Source organism: Xyrauchen texanus, chromosome 8 (genome assembly GCF_025860055.1).
Source record: "Xyrauchen texanus isolate HMW12.3.18 chromosome 8, RBS_HiC_50CHRs, whole genome shotgun sequence".
Classification (NCBI taxonomy): domain Eukaryota; kingdom Metazoa; phylum Chordata; class Actinopteri; order Cypriniformes; family Catostomidae; genus Xyrauchen; species Xyrauchen texanus.
The window spans coordinates 37,432,914-37,452,074 of record NC_068283.1 but is presented as its reverse complement, the minus strand read 5'-3'; the positions used below and the strand labels follow the sequence as shown (position 1 = coordinate 37,452,074).

Sequence of the window (19,161 nt, the reverse complement as noted above, 5' to 3'; positions counted from 1 at the left end):
CTAACCCTATTTGAACTCATTTAGTTTAAAAACAACCTTCCCTTTTTCATGTGCATACACAAATAAAGGTAAAGTACTGCCACCAAGATTTGTAGTCTGTTTTCCTGACTGGTAAAAATGTGTGACTTCTGAGTTTCAGATGTTTATTCCCTTAAGTAACAAGTACATAAATATTCAATATTATTTATTAAAATACATCAATTTATCCTGCATTAATTTAGATCATTCATTTATGAATGAAACTCTTTCATCTAAATGACTGAGTTTGTGATTATTAAATACATGAAACAACAATCTGATACACTAGATTAGAGAATAGTTCTAACAATCGAGAAAAACAAAAACATATCTACAGGCATACACTTGTATAACTGTTCCTGTTCTACAATGCATGATGGTGATTCACCATATGTGCACTGCAGTGTGAACATTAGTGCTGAGCAAGACCTTTTAAAAAGCCTGAAAATAATTCTCAGCATCTTTGTACAAATGCACTTTTAGTAACATTCAAAATAGAGATGTGATGTTTCTGATTAAGTTTGCTCACTAACTGGTTATTCCACAACCTCTTATTACGCATAGTGAAATTAGATGGTTTTAAAGTTCAGACTCTAAACCTTTTAGGTTAATGGTCAGTTGCAGTTACAGTGGGTAGTGTTTCCAAGTAAAATCAAGTATTACTTACACAGAACAAGAAAAAACAGTCCTGAGGTTGTTGCCATATATGACGTACGCAGCAGGGCTGATCCAAGACCAGGTTCTATTGTTGATCACAGAAAAATACTTGACAAGGACCTTTTCCTATTTGACACTATGTATACAAGCCCAGATTTGCTGGTTATAGAAGTCCATATTTTCAATGAAATGTTCTTTCAAAAAGCCTACATAAAAAGCAACCTAGCAGGAATTAAAGGAATAGTTCAACCACAAATTATAATTCCCTCATTGCTTACTCATGCTTAGGCCATTCCAGATGTGTATGGCTTTCTTTCTTCTGCAGAACACAAGCAAAGATTTTTAGAAAAATATCTCAGCACTGTAGGTCCTTACAAAGCAAATCAACAGGGTCCAAAACTTTGAAACACAAAAAGCACATAGTAAAAAGGAGGACTTAAATATTGATCTGTTTCTCACCCACACCTATCATATTTCTTCTGAAGACATGGATTAAACCACCGGAGTCTTTACTTTTATTCTGCCTTTATGTGCTTTTTGGAGCTTCAAAGTTTTGGTCACCATTCACTTGGATTGAATGGACCTACAGAGCTGAAATATTCTTCTAGAAATCTTCATTTGTGTTCAGCAGAAGAGAGAAAGTCAAAAACATCTGGGATGGCACGAGGGGGAGTAAATGAGGAGAGAACTATCCCTTTAAATTTCAGTACTAGCTCAAGTTTTGGTAATTCTTTAGTCATTATTAAGGTAAAATGGCAATTACAATGACATAATCTACCAACAGCCTTGTCAACAGAGAAACAATCTCTGTTTTCAAACTCCTTTAGTGCATTTTGAGTAAATACTGTGTAAAATAAGTGATAATTTGTGTACGTATTAACATTCTCCAAACATCAGCATTGGCCATAAAAACACCAATAATTGGTCGACCACCACTCATAACACATACATACTCAGCGCAGCCTATGAAAGTTCCTATGATATTAGTGATATCATAAAAGGCCTGTTGGAGATCAGTGGGATGTCACCGGACGTTTGACACCCATGACCCTGAAGGTGGCGCTAGCAATCTTCTCGTACAGTAAGAACATCAGCGCAGCAGTGAGGACCGTCTGAAGAAGCTTCGCCTCCAGGCCTTTAAACAATCCCAGCATGCCCCACTTCCTACAGTAAATCAATCAACAAATACATCACCTCAGTGTGCGACCAGGAATTCAATGTCAAAAGCAGCCAATGAGTCACTTTCATTTGAAACTAACTTCTGTGACAGCATAGGTACTCAGAATGATCTGCAGAGAACTAAATATTTGCAACATAGTTTATTAAAGTGAAATGTGTCAAAATATCCTGAAATCCTCCTCTGGGATCAAAAACTTTATCTCAGAAAATATCTCTTTCTGTCTACTGTTGGTTGAAGGAATAGTACACAAAAAAATGAAAGGTCTGTCATCATTTACTCACCCTCATGTTGTTCCAAAACCATTTGACTTTACTCTGTGAAACACAAAAAAAAAAAATCTCCTGTGTTGTACAGAAAAAGTCATAAAGGTTTGGAACAACATGAGGGTGAGTAAATGATGACATAATTTTCATTTTTGGGTTAACTATCCCTTTAAGTGTGTATGTGCGTGCATGTTGTACCTGACTCTATTGATGAGCAGATACATGACAGATCTCAGGCTGTTCAGTAGTTTGTAATGTTCTCTGGTCTGCCCGTGCTGTCCAAACTAAACACAACAGACAAATTATAACATTACACAAACACAAAAAACTAAAAAACGTTTTTTTAATTTACTGAAAAATGTGAGCGTTGTGCAGCCCACAGTCATTGAATGGAAAAAATATGCAATGAAAGTAAATGGTGACTGAGGCTAATATTCAGCCTAACATCTCCTTTTATGCTCTATGGAAGAAAGTGTGTCATATGGATTTGGAACAACATAAGGGTTAGTAAATTATGACAGAATTTTCATTTTATGGTGAACTATCTCTTTACGGATGAGCAATAGTATTAATGATGATGCTCAAGCGAGTGTGGTTTAACACACTGAATAGTAGAAGCTTGTGCAAAGGAATACATTTACATTTATGCATTTGTGCAGTGCACTTATTACAGGGACAATCCCCCCGGAGCAACCTGGAGTTAAGTGCCTTGCTCAAGGACACAATGGTGGTGGCTGTGGGGATCGAACCAGCAACCTTCTGATTAACAGTTATGTGCTTTAGCCCGCTACGCCACCACCACTCTACATATAATACAAACATACACAAGGCAAAAAAGTAGATGTCTTACCCGCAGAACCGACTGAACTGTCTGAAGTGGGTAAGTTATTGTGGTAGCTATCGCCTTGGCAATGGCTCCAATAAGAAACACCTCCAGAGATGAAAGCTATGAAAAATTAAGACACAACAACGTGAAAATTTAAATCAACCTTTAGAAGATGACATCAACAACATTTGGGTATACGGACACGATAGCAACCACTCATTGCAAACTCATTCATACTGTTAAAGGGATAGTTCACCCAAAAATGTATATATAAAAAAACACCCTCATTGCATCTCAGATGTGTATGAGTTTCTTTCTTCTGCAGAACACAAAGTAAGATTTTTAGAAGATTTTCTCAGCTCTGTAGGTCCTTACAATGCAAGTGAATGGTGGACAGAATTTTTTGGGGTTGAAAACAGACTAAAATATAACTTTTTTTAACTGTACATGATCATGATTTAAAGTTCAACTACACTTCCTAGTGCTTGATGCGTACAGAGTGCTATATGGTGCTAGCAAGTGTAATCGAGCTTGAAATCACGATCACCAAGGAGACGGCTGATGTCGAGATTTATAGTGAAAAAGGAGCATTTTGGTCTGTTCTCACCCAGATCGCTTTAGAAAACATGGATTAAACAAGTAGTCATATGGATTACTTTTATGTTTCCTTTGTGTGCTTTTTGTTCACCATTCACTTGCATTGTATGGACCTACAGAGCTGAAACATTCTTCTAAAAATCTATATTTGTATTCTGTTGAATAAAGAAAGTCAAACACATCAGGGATGGCATGAGCGTGAGTAAATGATGAGAGATTTTTCATTTTTGGGTCAACTATTCCTTTAACAACATTATCACTTTTGAAGTCATTTAACTGCGTTTGAGAAACACTGATATTTTCTGTGCAGAATTTAAACATAAATGATCTGTGACATCATCAATGGTTGCCATGTATTTTCATAATAATTTTGCTGTTACCAGCAATGTTTCTATGGTAACAATGCACATGTCTACAGCCGTGCGTGGAGTCATTTAGTCTTACTCGGCAGATGCTGCATAGACCCACTCAAGATCTGAATGAGTGACTCCAATTCAAATCATCATCTGTGCAAACTTGAATATCATATGGTTGCTCCCGTCTCACAGACAACAAAGATCTTGTGAACTGGCTCATCTGTTTATATCATGCAATATATGCAGTCTATTCATCTGTTCAAGATGAATGTTGAAATTAAGTTTTAAAGGGATAGTTCACTCAGAAATGGCAATTCTGTCATCATTTACTCACCTTCATGTTGTTCCCAAACACTTAGGACTTTCTTTAATTAATACAACATAAAATATAATGATAGGCACGATGACAGCCTTAGTCACCGTGCAATTTAATCGCATCACTTTACCATACATTAAAGTGAATGGTGACTGAGGCTGTCATTCTGCGTAACATTGTCTTTTATATTCCATAGAGAAAAGAAAGTCATATAGGATCTGAAGAACATGAGGGTAAATGAGGACAGAATTGCCATTTCTGAGTGAACTATCCCTTTAAATGAGAGACTACATGGAGTATTAACAAAAAAAATTATTTGTCAAACCACAGGACCTTTTAAAATGAGTGAAGGCAAAATAGTGACCATCACAGCACATAAAATATTTTCTCTTATAAATTCATACAAAATGAAAAATTTGTGAATGCGTTAGGAATCATGAACTAACAAGGAACCATATTTTATTACAGAAATGATTGATTGATCAATACAATGGCTTATTGTTAGTTAATTTTGTATTTCCTATGTTTTAATGATGCATTTCTAAGTGTTGAAATTAACATTAACAAACATTAATACATCCTGTAAAAGTATTGTTCATTGTTTGTAACTAATGTTCAAGGAATAGATTAAAATTCTCTCATTATTTACTCACACTCAATATATCCCAGGTGTGTATTACTTTCTGTCTTCACCAGAACACATTTGAAGAAAAATTGAAAATATCTCAGCAGGACCTTTAAATGTAAGCAAATGCTGATCTGATTTTTTAAGCTCCAAAAAAGTCATGCGTTTATAATGTCAATGCAATTACTGTATGTTACACGCACATACCGATTCTGACTGAAAGAGTGATTTAGAGTTAAAAAAGGTACTTAAATATTGATATTTTTTTGCACCAAAAGCGATCGTGACTTTAGAAGACATTAATTTAATCACTGGATTCGTATGGATGACGTTTATGCTGACTGTCTGTGATTTTTGGAGCTTCAAAAATCAGATCCCCATCCACTTACATTTAAGGACCTACCTGAGTGGAGCTATTTTTCTTCAAATGTGTTCTGGTGAAGAAATAAAGTCGTACACACTTAGGATATCATGAGGGTGAATAAATGATAATAGAATGTTTGGGTGAACTTTCCCTTTAACAAATGTAACCCAATTGTAAAGTGTTACCCAACATTGTAACCTAAAATGTTTATGTTTACACAACAAAAGATAATGAATAGGGATGTCCCAATACCATTTTTTGGAGAACGAGTACCGATACTTCCTTTTCGGTCCTTTTTTTTCTGTATTCCATATCAACAGTTAATTTAAATTTTAGCATCAAAATGGTATCTATATACATTAATTCAAACTTTAATCAAATAAAAATATAACAATTAATTTTCTTAATAATGCTTTGCTTTTTATACAGAACCTCACAGCACAATCCAAAATACAACACTGGAGTTTTTATGGTCAAATAAAGTGCTGCATAACAGAGCATCACAGATGCGATATTACTTAAATATAATACATTTACTATAAATTTATTATTATAATTAGTTGTACTAATAGTAGCATTAAAGTGAATTTTACATAACTATGCAGTTGTGAAATATTTCTGTTGTACTTCTATCCATTTAAATTGAGCTTTTATTTTGACGGAAGCTTTTATTTTGAAGTGTTTGTGTGTTTTTGACTAGTTTCTTACCTCTGGAAACGCAGCTTGCTACAAGACCCAGTGTGATTATTAAACCTCAAAAGGCAGTTAATTAAATAAATATGTAGTGTGTATGTGCTCATGCTACAAAGTGAAGTAGTGCTCTGCTCGCTTTTATCTGCAACAAACAACTGCAACACAGTGCTCTTGGTGGTGTTTTCTGTATATGAGCCAAGGAGCTCTAAAAGTTATGAGCAGCCGGCGTCAGCACAACACCAGCTCCTCACAATTACAAGCGCAGCACAAGCTAACTATACACTTATCTCACTAAATAACAGCCTTTGCCTATTTTGTACGTTGAATGTTTATGGAATGACATCTGCACGTCATATGGCATTGGATGAGTTTTACGAGCATGAGTACAAGTACATGAGAGTGGTATCGGACCCGATGGAAGAGTAGTCTTGAGTGAAGTGTGCTGGCCTGACCTCTCTGTGCACTCCTCTCATAAGCTGCCTCTTAAGACCCTCATATATCATGAACTGCACAGCCGGATTCATCACCAGCAGCAGGGAGGGAAAGGTACCATTCCACAACGCTCCCACTCCTTCCTGCTGTATGATCTGCGCAAATGCATCTAGAGAGAAGGAAACAGAAAGAAAGATCATCTACTGAAGTAATCACTTAAAACAGATATTAATTATTTATATGCCATGCCTGATGTGTTTTACCGATAATTCCTTTGTAGTGTGTGGGCTGTATGTCCTCATTTCTGAATTTCGCCCCCTGCAGTTTGAGTCTGGTATTGACCACCCAGAGCGGAGTGGTTACAAGGACATTCACTACACCTAAATTCATCACAGATGAGTCAAGTGTCATGTGAACGCTGTGACAAACGTAATTTTCAAATACTGCATATGTCACACGTACACAGTGGAAGTATAGGGAGAAACAGAGTGCACTAAATGTCTATTTTCATTAACTGGTTTATTTCAGAAAACATATTAAATGCTTTTTAAATCAGTAAACCTGCAAAGATGCCAATGATAAGGTCTCGTCCGGGCGTTGACCTCTGACCTTGTAGCCAGGTGGCCTTCAGACTATGGAAACAGTAGAAGTAAACGAAGTTCGAGCAGCAGAGACTGCAGATAACTGGAAACCAGCCTCTATATCGAGCTAACCTGGAGAGTGAGAGTGAAACAAAATTAGTTAGTCACTAACAACACTTTGATTGCTACCACAACCACAGGGGGGAGATCAGCCATAGTCAATAGCCTAGTTTCGATTCACCTTTCACGCTATTGTGTGCTTATGAAGTCAAAAAGCAAAAAAAAGTCTTCAGTCTGTTTCCATTCAAATTTCCTTTTATCGATAAAAATGGCGTGCGTGATGACGTCATTCCTAAAAAACAATTTGTCGCATAAGATTTGGTTTAGCGCAAAAGAAATCTGCCCTGAAGCTGTTTCCATTCAGAAATGTGTGTTTATCGCTAATTCGCTTCCCAGAAGTTTGGGTAAACTGGGGAGAGTATTGAGACAATTCATTGAAATTAGTCTGCTTTTATTTGTTAATTAAAATGACAGTAAGCAATCAGAAGAGGAGGAGTTGCCCTTCTGATAGGATTGCAATATTGGTCCTGATGTTGTGCCTATTGCAGGTTGGCACCGGTTCCAACCCGAAAGCGGTTCATCATGGCCCGGTTCAAGCTGTCGTCCTGCCGGCAAAAGTAGTGGGGGAAACATTCTGTCTCAGTATAAGGACCATCAGTCGGTGTATATGTGGTGTGCACAGATATTAAAGAAAAAAACTATTTATTTTATTTAATACAGAGAATTTTGTCTCTTGAAGTAAAACTAAACAATAATTTAATAAAATTGGGCTGTAAGTGTTCCAAAAAAAAAAAAAAAAAAGCACTGATGCTTTTCTCGTAGTATTGTGTATTTATTTTTAAGTCAAAACTCTTTTTTGTGCACAGAAATGATATGTTTTATGTTTTGTGGGCTAATTCCATGACTGCCGTCTATTATTTTGAATGGTGTGGAAAATACATTTTAATAAATAAACGGATGGATACAGCGATTAAATTACTCGCAAACAGTGGCCATTCATTTGTTCAACGTGCACAAGATATTTGTGTTGGCCCTCCTGGAAGTGTCATGTTTGCAGATCGGCTCCATATGCCATAAAGATCAATCCATAATCATGTACTTATAAATTGGCTTTCAATACTGACGTCATGATTAACACAGGCTAACAATTGGGGCAAACTCTGTCATGTGATACTACATTTTTGCGTTAATGCCAATTTTATCGAAAAAAGTGTTTCCAAACCAGTTTTTCACGACATTTGATGTATCGACATGCCGTTTATGCGCTTGAGTTAAACGGAAAAATATTATGTCGACATTTGTGACATTTTAGAAATGTGCGTTTCCATCAGCTTTATTTTGATGCGCTAAAACTTTTTCCAAAATCCTTGGATATAAAGGTAGTTAATGACTCACAATAAAACACATAGTCTCAGCTGTTGAGTAATGTTTTCTAAAAGGTTTTCAGTGCATGTTTAATGACTTACAGACCCTCCTCCTTCATGATCTCAGCTAGAATGGCTGGAGTGGACGTGGCTTTCCTCTTGTCATCAACTGCAAAGAAAAATTACATACATTAAATGACCACAAACAGTAAACTCAGCTATATAATATTAAAGGGATAGTTCACCCAGAAATTAAAATTCTCTCATCTTTTACACACCCTCATGCCATCCCAGACTTTATTTCTTCTTTTAGAAGAATATTTCAGTTCTGTAGGTACTGACAATACAAGTGAGAAGAAGAAGAGAAAAAAAAACGCAGTATAAAAGTAATCCATACTCCAGTGGTGTAATCCATGTCTTTAGAAGCAATATGAGAGGTGTGGGTGAGATCAGACCAAACTATAAATCCTTAATGTACATCTTGCCATTGCAGTCGCTCGGCAAGATCATGATTTCAAGCTTAATTACACATCCTAGTGCTTGACACATGCACAGAGCGCTAGATGCTGCTAGGAAGTTCAATAATCAAGCTTGAAATCATGATCGCTAAGGAGACTACTGATGTCAAGATTTATAGTGAGAAAGGATTTACATTTTGGTCTGTTCTCACCCAAAACTGATTGGATCACTTCAGAAGACATGGATTAAACAACTGGAGTTATATGGAGTACTTTTATGCTGCCTTTAAGTGCTTTTTAGAGATTCAAAGTTCTGGTCAGCATTCACATGCATTAAATGGACCTATAGAGCTGAAATATTCTTTAAAAAAAATTTGTGTTCTGCAGAAGAAATAAAGTCAAACAGATCTCAGATGGCATGAATGTGAGAAAATGATGAGAGCATTTAAATTTTTGGGTGAACTATCCCTTTAAATGGCTGCAAGTATGTGGACCAGTTTTACTTTTGTACCTTGCAGCCTGAGTCGAGCGGTGTCAAGAGGAAAGAAAACGGTCATAGCAGTAACGCTGCCCTGTAAACAAACAAAAATAATATAATCAAACAGCACAATATATTTACCTCAATGTTAACACATGGAGTAATATTTTAACTCTGTGACGTCAAATGTGTTTTCATGCAGCTGTGACTTTAAAGTCAATGAATTATAATTTCTTTAAATGTCCCATGATTTCAGCCATAGGTCTGCCTAAACAAGGCGTGATATAAGATTATATTTTACGCTTTATGAGTCACATATAGAGATTATAATACATTTTATGGTTTTAATGTCAAAATCTATTTTCATATTTGGAAATTCCAAGAACTTCATACATGATTTAGACCTCAATAAATAATGTGGACTTGAAAGATGAGTGTATGAAAACGGCCAAAATATATGAAGAATTGCCTAACAATCATTTAAATATATGTATTGTTTATTATTACCATTGCACCGGCGACTGCATGCACGAGACTCTCGTATGAAAAAACGTCCAATAGTTTCACATCTTTAGATCCCATTCTCGGCAATCGATGCTGGTGCAAACTGTTGCTTTTGGTTTTTAAGTATTAATTAGAATGAGACGCAATGTAATGTTTAGAAATCCGCTGTTTGTGACTCCTGGAGAGATTTTCCTGTCACCGTCAGACGTATCCACTTCCGGGTCAATTTCATCCAATGACAAAGCTTGTAGGAATCTCCTTGACCCTGATTGGACAAAAGTTGATCTTTCCGCCGCTTTCTTTTGCCAATCAGAAACACCCACTTCTTTTCCCACAGCTCTGAATAATTGGTAATTATACATGTAAAATTTATATACATATGCAAACACTGGCGAAAAAAAGTTTGCAATAATGTACAAGATTTAGCTGTTTAGCTGAGGAAATGTAATTCACCAAAGTGGCATTAAACTGATCACAAAGGATAGTCCTGACATTACTGATGTAACGTCCTGACTATACACCATCACTATTTGAAAAAAGTCATTTTTGATCAAATCTAGACAGCCCCCTAGCAGCCATCACTCCAACACCTTATCCTTGAGTAATCATGCTAAATTGCTAATTTGGTACTAGAAAATCACTTGCCATTATATCAAACACAGTTGAAAAAACATATGAAGCTTAACATAGTCTTTGTGTTTGTTTTTGAGTTGCCACAGTATGCAATATACTGGCATGTCTTAAGCTCAATATTAGGTCAAAAATGGCAAAAAAAGAAAAAAGAAACGGCTTTCTCTAGGCAATCATTGTTTTGAGGAATGAAGGATATACAATGCTTGAAAAACTGAAGATGTCATATAAAGATGTACACTACAGTCTTCAAAGACAAAGGAGAACTGCTCTAACAAGGACAGAAAGAGATGTGGAAGGCCAGATGTACAACTAAACAAGAGGATAAGTACATCAGAGTCTCTAGTTTGAGAAATAGACACCTCACATGTCCTCCGCTGACAGCTTCATTGAATTCTACCTGCTCAACACCAGTTTCATGTACAACAGTAAAGAGAAGACTCAGGGGTGCAGGTCTTATCAGAATCAGAATGAGCTTTATTGCAAGTATGCTTGCACATAAAGGAATTTGTCTTGGTGACAGGAGCTTCCAGTGCACAACAATACAAAAACAATACAAAAAGAGCAGCAAGTCATAGATAATAAAAAAAAATATATGCATATACGAACATATACGTACAGACACTCAGACACACACCTACATACATACCCACATACACACACGTAGTGCAAATCTAATAAAAATCTGTTATATAAAGAACAAAAATACAGTATATTATGTACAGAGCAATGTATGTAATGGCAGAAGTAGATATGTTAGATAATATAAATAGACTTAAACTGTGTATTGCACATAATTATTGCTCAATGGGGCGGCTTTAACTGTTCATGAGATGGATGGCCTGAGGGAAAAAACTGTTCCTGTGCCAGACGGTTCTGGTGCTCAGAGCTCTGAAGTGTCAGCCAGAAGGCAACAGTTCAAAAAGGTAGTGGGCTGGGTGAGTGGGGTCCAGAGTGATTTTTACAGCCTTTTTCCTCACTCTGGAAGTGTATAGTTCTTGAAGGGGGGGCAGGGGGCAACCAATAATCCTCTCAGCAGTCCGAACTGTCCTCTGTAGTCTTCTGATGTCCGATTTCGTAGCTGCACCAAACCAGATAGTTATTGAAGTGCAGAGGACAGACTCGATGACTGCTGAGTAGAACTGTATCAGCAGCGCTGATGGGAAGAATTGCAAAGAAAAAGTCACTTTTGAAACAGAAAAACAAAAAGAAAGGTTAGAGTGAGCAAAGAAACACAGACATTGCAGATAATTGGAAAAGAGTGTTATGGATCTTAAACCCATTGAGCTTTTTTGGGATCAGCTAGACTGTAAGGTGCGTGAGAAGTGCCCGACAAGACAGACACATCTCTGACAAGTGCTACAGGAAGTGTGGGGTGAAAGGTCACGTGGGTATCTGGACAAACTGACAGCTAAAATAACAAGGATCAGCAAAGCTGTCATTACTGCACGTGGAGGATTTTTTGATGAGAACTCTTTGAAGTAGAAACCTGAATAATTTTTGTTGGCCTGTTCCAAATAACTTTAAAATATTTATCTTGCAGATAATTTCCTTCTGTCTGAGTTTCTCTCTTTCATTTTTACCTCTTAGTTGATGTTTACATACAAGAGTATTGGTGTAACACTGGTTTGACTGCATGCATAGGTAATACATTTCCTCATGTACATTTTCTATTCATGATGCTCTTCCTGTCCCAGTGCTGCACTCCAATGCTTGACAGAACTACACTGAACTACTCCACCAACACAGTCTCATGACAACTCTATATCAACTATATAAACTCAATCATTTGCTTAAGATGGCGAAATAAAACTTTTATTCCTGTACAGACCGACCAATGAACATACTGAATTTCATATTGGCCATACAATTTTAGCTATCCTCCTATCCAACACTTTATTTTAAGAAAGGAAATGTCAGTGAACAACTTTGGTTACTCATTGCATATTTACTTATGCAATAAAAATGACTAATATATCAATAACCTGTTCTATGCGTCCCCCATTTCGTTCCACAAACCAAAATGTGCAGAGATTTAGGGTTTGGTTTATGTGTGAAACTGGTGTAAAACTCTGATTTTGTATTTTGTTTCATGGTATGCAACAATCATTTTCTTATTTAAAAAATGTGGGTTTGATTTAGAGTTTGGGTAAGGGGTTACCCTTTATGGTGAGGTTTGGGGTTACACTTAGAAAAATCGTGATAACATTGTTTGTTGGGTTGTTTATTTTTCTCTGTGGAAGTGCAAGTCGTGCATTTCTGTACAAACCAACTCATAAGACATCTCATTGTTTTGCCATCTAGTACTAATTTTTATGAATTGTCATTAGTGAGTTACTCTAAAACTATGTGCATAGAAAATGTGCATAGAAAATGGTAACCCTGTTAACTAAGATAACAAGTAGGTCGGAGAACTTTGATGAAGTGTCATTACGACAACTGCAACTTGCAGAAACTTGTCTAAAAAAAAGATGTCTACTACATTGCTTTTTTTATTTCTTTAACACAGCCTATTTGCGAACAATGCAAAACTACTATAAAGAAAGTATATCTGTAAATAAAAAGAAAGTAAATCTGAAAATAGATGGCATCCACAGATCATTATGGGAATGTTATCTAAGAATGCAGTTCCTGAAACAAGTCACACACTTCATTTACATGCAGTGATATATTGACAGTTTGTCATATAACTTGCCAACATTTTGACAGTATCTCATACATCATTTGACATTTTAATGCATCATAAACAAAGTAGGCAAACAATAAAAAAGAGAAAGTACGAAGCATAGCAGGTGAGTACAGGTACTGTTGCAATGAGAGAGGACTTTGGTTACTCTTTTGAACTCAGTTGACAATTCGTTTTGTTTTTGTTTGAAATGCATCAAAGTTCACCAAAGCCTCGTTCTTCCTCAAAAGAGCACATGCCACACATATTTGCTCAGAATACCTCAGCAACATGTAAGGTAATATTTAAAGAGTCTGGTCGGATAAACCAGAACTTCTTGCAAAAGGAAGTGATGACATCAAAGACCATCCCTCCCATTTCACTCAGCGATGTGTCTCCATGCTTGAAACTACAGAAATAGTTTGCATATTAAAGCTGAAGGATGTTTAGCCCATGACTAATAGGGAAACCTTATCTTCAAAATGCCTGACAGAAGATAGGTGATAGAAGACTTGTTATTGGCCTGGTGCAATTCTTACAGACACAAAACATAAATCCCAGACGTGAAAGAAACCAGATTCAAGCACTTTCATACTCTGTCGGTGGACCCAGAAATCTGAGCCTCATCTCTGACTATTGTGAGTGTTTTCTTTAACATATTTCATTGAATTTAATTTCAATTGTATATATATATATATATATATATATATATATATATATATATAACCAATATAAAAAAACAATATATATATATATTGTTTTTTTTAAATTGGTGAAACAGGATATACTCTAAATTGTGAAGATAAGTGACCTGTTCCATCAATTCTAGTAACTATGACCCAAAACACATTGAGTTTTATGTACTGAAGTAAAAAGGAAAGGATTTAAATGATTGCAGTATATCTCAGATAGCAATGACGAAAGAAAGATAAAAAAGAAAGAATATTTCTGGTCAAATTATTTAGTATTAAACAGGACGATGACTTCAGAGGAGACTCTATGGGACAGTCTGAAGACTGAAAAAGGAACCTCAGAACTGGACTCTACATTGAGCTGTGAGGTTTGGATTTCTATAATGGAATAATTATTCAGATTTTTCTTCAACATACCTCTATGCTATAACTAAAACTTGTTTAATATCTTTCTTAGTTGAGTTAGAAGAACTGTATGAAAATGTGAAATGTGATCTACAAGCAAACTCAAAATCACCATCCTTACATGGTAAGCCATATTTTGAGATCAATTTATTTTGCCAATCATCACTGTATATAATGTAGCAATTAAGCCTACATAAATATGTGTCTGTTGTGGTCTGCTTTATCTGGTTTAGATTTTCCAGTCTTAAAAGCAAATTTAGAATCACCATCCCTGCATGGTAAGCAATGCCGTGATTCCATGTGTTCCTTGAGCAGATTTGTTTAAATCTAAAGAGGTCGGTGCACACAAAATAAAAAATAAAAAATGTAATAAAATAAAAAATAAGATGAAGGATACCAAACACATCAGATCAGAATATCAAGAATGCTCAGAATTGCCAAAAACATATGTGCTGTTCCACAATCTAGTGAGCTGTCAACGTAGACTGAATGTTTAGTAATAGGCACATTTCAGACTAGTGTTGCCAACTTTGCACCACGTTTGAGCCCACTGAGCATTTTACCTTCAATACGGTATGTTTGAGAATTTTGGTTGTTGAAATATGTGACATTGACGCCGAACAAGCTTTTCGCCATCCATCCGAGCGGTGGTCCCCAGTGCCGTAACTTTGATTATTTTGGCCACATTGCTACTGTAAGCATCTGTTGCCTCTTTATCCACCCACCTCTGCGATTTCGTCCTCCCGAGTGGGGGGTGAGGGGGCTCCCCATCAGTCGTCTTTACTGTCGGGATAGCGATTGTTCTCGATATAGGACCCATGGTTGTTTTCACATTCCCTAGTGTGGCTGCAGTCCCTGCACTGCCTGTAGTTATGCCACGGGTGGTCCCACTTGAACGTTTCGCTGCTAAAACATGGATTTTTCCAGTGATTTTCAGGTGTGAGCTTCATTCACATAATCACCACTAGGTGAGAGATGAAGTACGCATTAGCATCTGCCAGGTGGAGGTCGTTAATCCCTTGAACGTCGGGGAAGATGTAAACTCACGCGATACTCCTGTTGTTATTTCGGCGAGCTCCACATGACAGGGAATCAGAGAGAGAGAGAGTTGGGGTGAGTTGGTATGTCTGTCACCCCTCCACCATTCTTTATCGGCAAGTGTGACATACCTCCGACTGAAGAGAACAAGATCTCAGCAAAACAGATTGCAAGTGAGACACTTTTGGCCATAATCTAGATGTTTTGAGTCTATGGTGACAGCTTAATTCGGGACAGATGGCAAGCAATTTGGCATCCAGGATAACATTTCTGAACAATTCTGAAAGAGGAGTATCAATAAAAATGTTTTTCATCTAATTAAATTTTATATATATATATATATATGCAAAATATTTCTGAAAGCTATTTATTTATTTTTGTGCTATTTAGAGCATTGAGCATTTATAGATAATATATAGAGAATTTCAATTCTGGTACCTGCATATCTAGACAGTAAAAAGCCAGGCAATTCACAAATTTTACATGCATTGTAAATATTAGCATACTGGAAATTAGTACCAATATCAATGTATATATATGTTATGAAATTCTGCCATTTTTCTGAAGAGGTAAGCTCTGGTGGTGGAGAGCTGGTATTACAGTCAATCAATTAATATCTTCTGCTACTGAGACAAACAAGTTGAAAATCTCAACACACTGTACCATGTGCATTACCTTTTTCCAGCTGAGGTGGAGGAATTGCGCATAATGTTACTTGGAGGGAGAGGGTCGGGAAAAAGTTCTTCTGGAAACACCATCCTCAGGTGGAATGCCTTCAACACGGAGATGCAGCTGAGCAGAGTTACTCAGTTCTGTGAAAGAGCTTCTGGGAGCATCAACGGCCGACCAGTGGCAATAATCGACACTCCAGGACTCAACAGGATCAATCGAATAGAAAAGGAAGTGACTAGGGAGATCCTGAAATCTATCTCACTCTATAGACCAGGACCACATGTGTTTCTGCTGGTTCTGCCTGTGGGGAACTTAACCAACGAGGACAAGAACATGCATAAATTAATCCAGAACATGTTCGGGAAGCACATTTGGAAGTACACCATTGCTCTGTTTACACATGGAGATCGTCTAGAGGGAAAAAACCCAAATGATGTCATTGCGAGTTCTGACAAAGACCTAAGAGACTTTATTCGCAAGTGCAGTGGTGGATTTGTGTTCTTCAATAACAAGAGGACTGGAAACTCTGAGCAGGTGACCAAACTTCTGGAGAAGATTGAGACCCTGGTGGCTATCAATGCCAGAAGCTGTTATACCACGTCCTTTTACCCAGCTTCAGAGAGAAAGATATGTGAGAAACAGGAGAAAATTCTGGCTGAGAGAGAAGAAGAGATAGCACGAAAAGAGAGGGAGTTGGAAGAGAATTATGAAGATGAAGAAGAGTTAGAAAGAAAGAAGTGTGAACTCTGGAGAGAAGAAGAGGAAGATGCACGGAAACTCGCTGAGAATCCACAAAGACGCAAATCTCTGTCAGTTAATCTCACCAAAACTGCCTCATTAGTTACAAAATCACAGATTATTCACTGATTCATCTGACTCATAATATCTTCTGCTACTGACACAAACAAGTTGAAAATCTCAACACACTTCTGCTACTGAGACAAACAAGTTGAAAATCTCAACACACTTCTGCTACTGAGACAAACAAGTTGAAAATATCAACACACCGTACCATGTGCATTACCTTTTTCCAGCTGAGGTGAAGGAATTGTGGAATTGTGCATTATGTAACTTGAAGGGAGAGGGTTGGGAAAACGTTCTTCTGGGAAACCCATCCTCAGGTGCCTTGTATTCATGTATTTACTCACCATTAATGGGGATTCAGTATTCTCTGGAGTGACTTAAAGCCTGTGCCAGAGAAAAAAAGAAGACGAAATAGGAGAAGAAAAAATGATTAAACCAACCTAAGCAGGTCTTCCAGTCTGGTCAGTCTGTTGACTGGACTTAGAGGTTTTGGGGCATTTTCCAGGCTGCATCTTAATCAGCTGAACACCAGCTTGGCCAGGCTGGGAGACCAGCTTAAACCAGATTTAATCAACAAAACCAACAAACCAGTCTAGGCTGCTTAAATCTGTTTTTTTTTTTTTCTTTTTGTGGTTAATAAACCAATGGTTTTCCCATTAATGTACGTTTCCCATTAATGTACAGTGTATAAGAGAATTGGAGAATCCTTCTATCTATTTAGGCTTGATTGCTTCTGTCTCTTTGTGTAACCTCAAACTAACACAATGTTCAGTGGGGGCAATGCCAGTACCCTGTTCTTCTATTCTAATCTTTTCTATTTGCAAAAGTAATGTTTGTGAGTCTAAAATGTATTTTTCCTATTGACATACTAAAGTTGAAGATATAAATAACCATCTTAAGACAAATGTTTTTGTGAAACATCTTAAGTGAGTAAAACATTTGCACAGTACTGTATATATATATATATATATATATATATATATATATATATATATATACACACACATAAAGGTCAATGTGCCTTGCTCATGGGTTAGAGGTAATAATGTAGTCCCTCAAAGAAAATCCCAAATGGTCCAGAAACTTTATTCTGATCTTTTTGAGGTGTCTCGTTAAGTACATTCTGCTTACAAACCAATTGTAATCTGCAAATAAATTCTGCACTATTTATGTTAAACTTTGTACCTGGTTATTACTCTTAAATTAGAGATAATATTTACACTGCATGCACAATTATTAGGCAAGTGAATATTCTGATCTTATCATTATTTCCATGCTCATTTTCCAACTCCAAACTATATAAACTTGAATGCTTATTGGATTCAATCATTTTCAGGTGATATATATTTGTGTAATGAGGGCAAAAGTGAGTAACACCTTATATCAAGGTGTGCATAATTATTAGGCAGCTTCATTACCTCAGGTAAAATGGGCCAAAAAAGAGATTTAACTGTCACTGAAAGGTAAAAATTGTAAAATGCCTTTTAGACGGACGAAACACTCTTGAAATAGCTAAACTATTGAGGTTGGACCACCGGACAATCAAACGTTTTGTTGCGAATAGTCAACTGGGGCGCAAAAATGCATGGAGAAGAAAAGGCGCCAATTAACTGCAAAAGACTTGAGATGAATTAAATGTGAAGCTACCAGAAACCCATTATCCTCAAATGCCACCATATTCTAGAACTGCACCCTACTTTGAGTGTCCAGAAGTACAAGGTGTCAAGTGCTCAGAGACATGGCCAAGGTCAAGAAGGCTGAAACACGACCGCCACTGAATAAGATTAACACGTTGAAGCATCAAGATTAGGCAAAGAAATACATGAAGACAGATTTTTCAAAGGTTTTATGGACTGATGAAATGAGAGTGACTCTTGATGGACCAGATGGATGGGCCCGTGACTGGATCACTAATGGACACAGGGCGCCACTTCGAGTCAGGTGCCAGCAAGATGGAGGAGGGGTACTGGTGTGGGCTGCTATCATTAAGGATGAGGTAGTTGGACCTTTTCAAGTTTAAGATGGACTGAAACTCCCAAATCTACTGCCAGTTTCTGGAAAGTACTTTCTTCAAGCAGTGGTACAGGAAGAAGTCCTCCGCATTCAAGGAGGCCATGATCTTTATGTGGGACAATGCTCCTTCACATGCATCTAAGTACTCCACTGCTTGGCTAGCCAGTAAGGGGCTAAAAGATGCCCAAATAATGACTTGGCCCCCTTCCTCACCTGACTAAAATCCTATTGAGAACTTGTGGACCCTTCTCAAATGTGAGATTTACAGTGAGGGAAGACAATACACCTCTTTGAACAGCATTTGGGAGGCTGTGGTTGCTGCTTCAGCGAAAGTTTATCATGAAAAGATCAAGAAACTGACGGACTCCATGGATAGTTTTTGAAAAGATGGGTGGCTATATTGGTCACTGAATATTTTTGAAAGGCCAAAAATGTTATTTAATTGTCATTTTGTGTTACTTATTTGTTGC

General features: G+C 37.0%; 2 protein-coding genes across 4 annotated transcripts; one reads left to right on the top strand and one right to left on the bottom strand.

Moving 5' to 3' along the window:
- Nucleotides 1-141: 141 nt before the first annotated feature.
- Nucleotides 142-9,979, bottom strand: LOC127647884 (peroxisomal membrane protein PMP34-like). Its single transcript, XM_052132402.1, has 9 exons — nucleotides 9,776-9,979; nucleotides 9,302-9,362; nucleotides 8,435-8,501; nucleotides 6,889-7,040; nucleotides 6,591-6,707; nucleotides 6,348-6,496; nucleotides 2,969-3,064; nucleotides 2,317-2,402; nucleotides 142-1,839 (listed from the first exon to the last, which is right to left on the bottom strand). Exons 1-9 carry the CDS (start codon nucleotides 9,848-9,850, stop codon nucleotides 1,689-1,691), a joined length of 954 nt encoding a protein of 317 aa, XP_051988362.1. The 5' UTR covers nucleotides 9,851-9,979; the 3' UTR covers nucleotides 142-1,688.
- A 3,193-nt stretch (nucleotides 9,980-13,172) lies between these two features.
- Nucleotides 13,173-17,535, top strand: LOC127648479 (GTPase IMAP family member 7-like). 3 transcript variants are annotated; one of them, XM_052133178.1, is made up of 5 exons: nucleotides 13,173-13,705; nucleotides 14,033-14,122; nucleotides 14,217-14,288; nucleotides 14,398-14,442; nucleotides 15,888-17,535. In XM_052133178.1, the coding sequence occupies exons 2-5, from the start codon at nucleotides 14,047-14,049 to the stop codon at nucleotides 16,739-16,741; spliced, it is 1,047 nt and encodes a 348-aa protein (XP_051989138.1). In that variant the 5' UTR covers nucleotides 13,173-13,705; nucleotides 14,033-14,046; the 3' UTR covers nucleotides 16,742-17,535. The 3 variants fall into 3 exon arrangements, with proteins under 3 accessions (XP_051989138.1, XP_051989140.1, XP_051989139.1); XM_052133180.1 differs by lacking the exon at nucleotides 14,398-14,442; XM_052133179.1 differs by lacking the exon at nucleotides 13,173-13,705 and having other exon boundaries at nucleotides 13,992-14,122.
- Nucleotides 17,536-19,161: the final 1,626 nt, after the last annotated feature.

Excerpts from the sequence above, each read along its gene's own strand:
- LOC127647884 (XM_052132402.1), bottom strand. The coding sequence starts at position 9,850 with ATGGGATCTAAAGATGTGAAACTATTGGACGTTTTTTCATACGAGAGT. Across the intron at positions 8,502-9,301 it reads CGCTCGACTCAGGCTGCAAG|TTGATGACAAGAGGAAAGCC; the intron begins GTACAAAAGTAA and ends TTTTCTTTGCAG. Across the intron at positions 6,708-6,888 it reads TATCATTGGCATCTTTGCAG|GTGTAGTGAATGTCCTTGTA; the intron begins GTTTACTGATTT and ends TGATGAATTTAG.
- LOC127648479 (XM_052133178.1), top strand. The coding sequence starts at position 14,047 with ATGACTTCAGAGGAGACTCTATGGGACAGTCTGAAGACTGAAAAAGGA. Across the intron at positions 14,289-14,397 it reads AAAATCACCATCCTTACATG|ATTTTCCAGTCTTAAAAGCA; the intron begins GTAAGCCATATT and ends TATCTGGTTTAG. Across the intron at positions 14,443-15,887 it reads AGAATCACCATCCCTGCATG|CTGAGGTGGAGGAATTGCGC; the intron begins GTAAGCAATGCC and ends ACCTTTTTCCAG.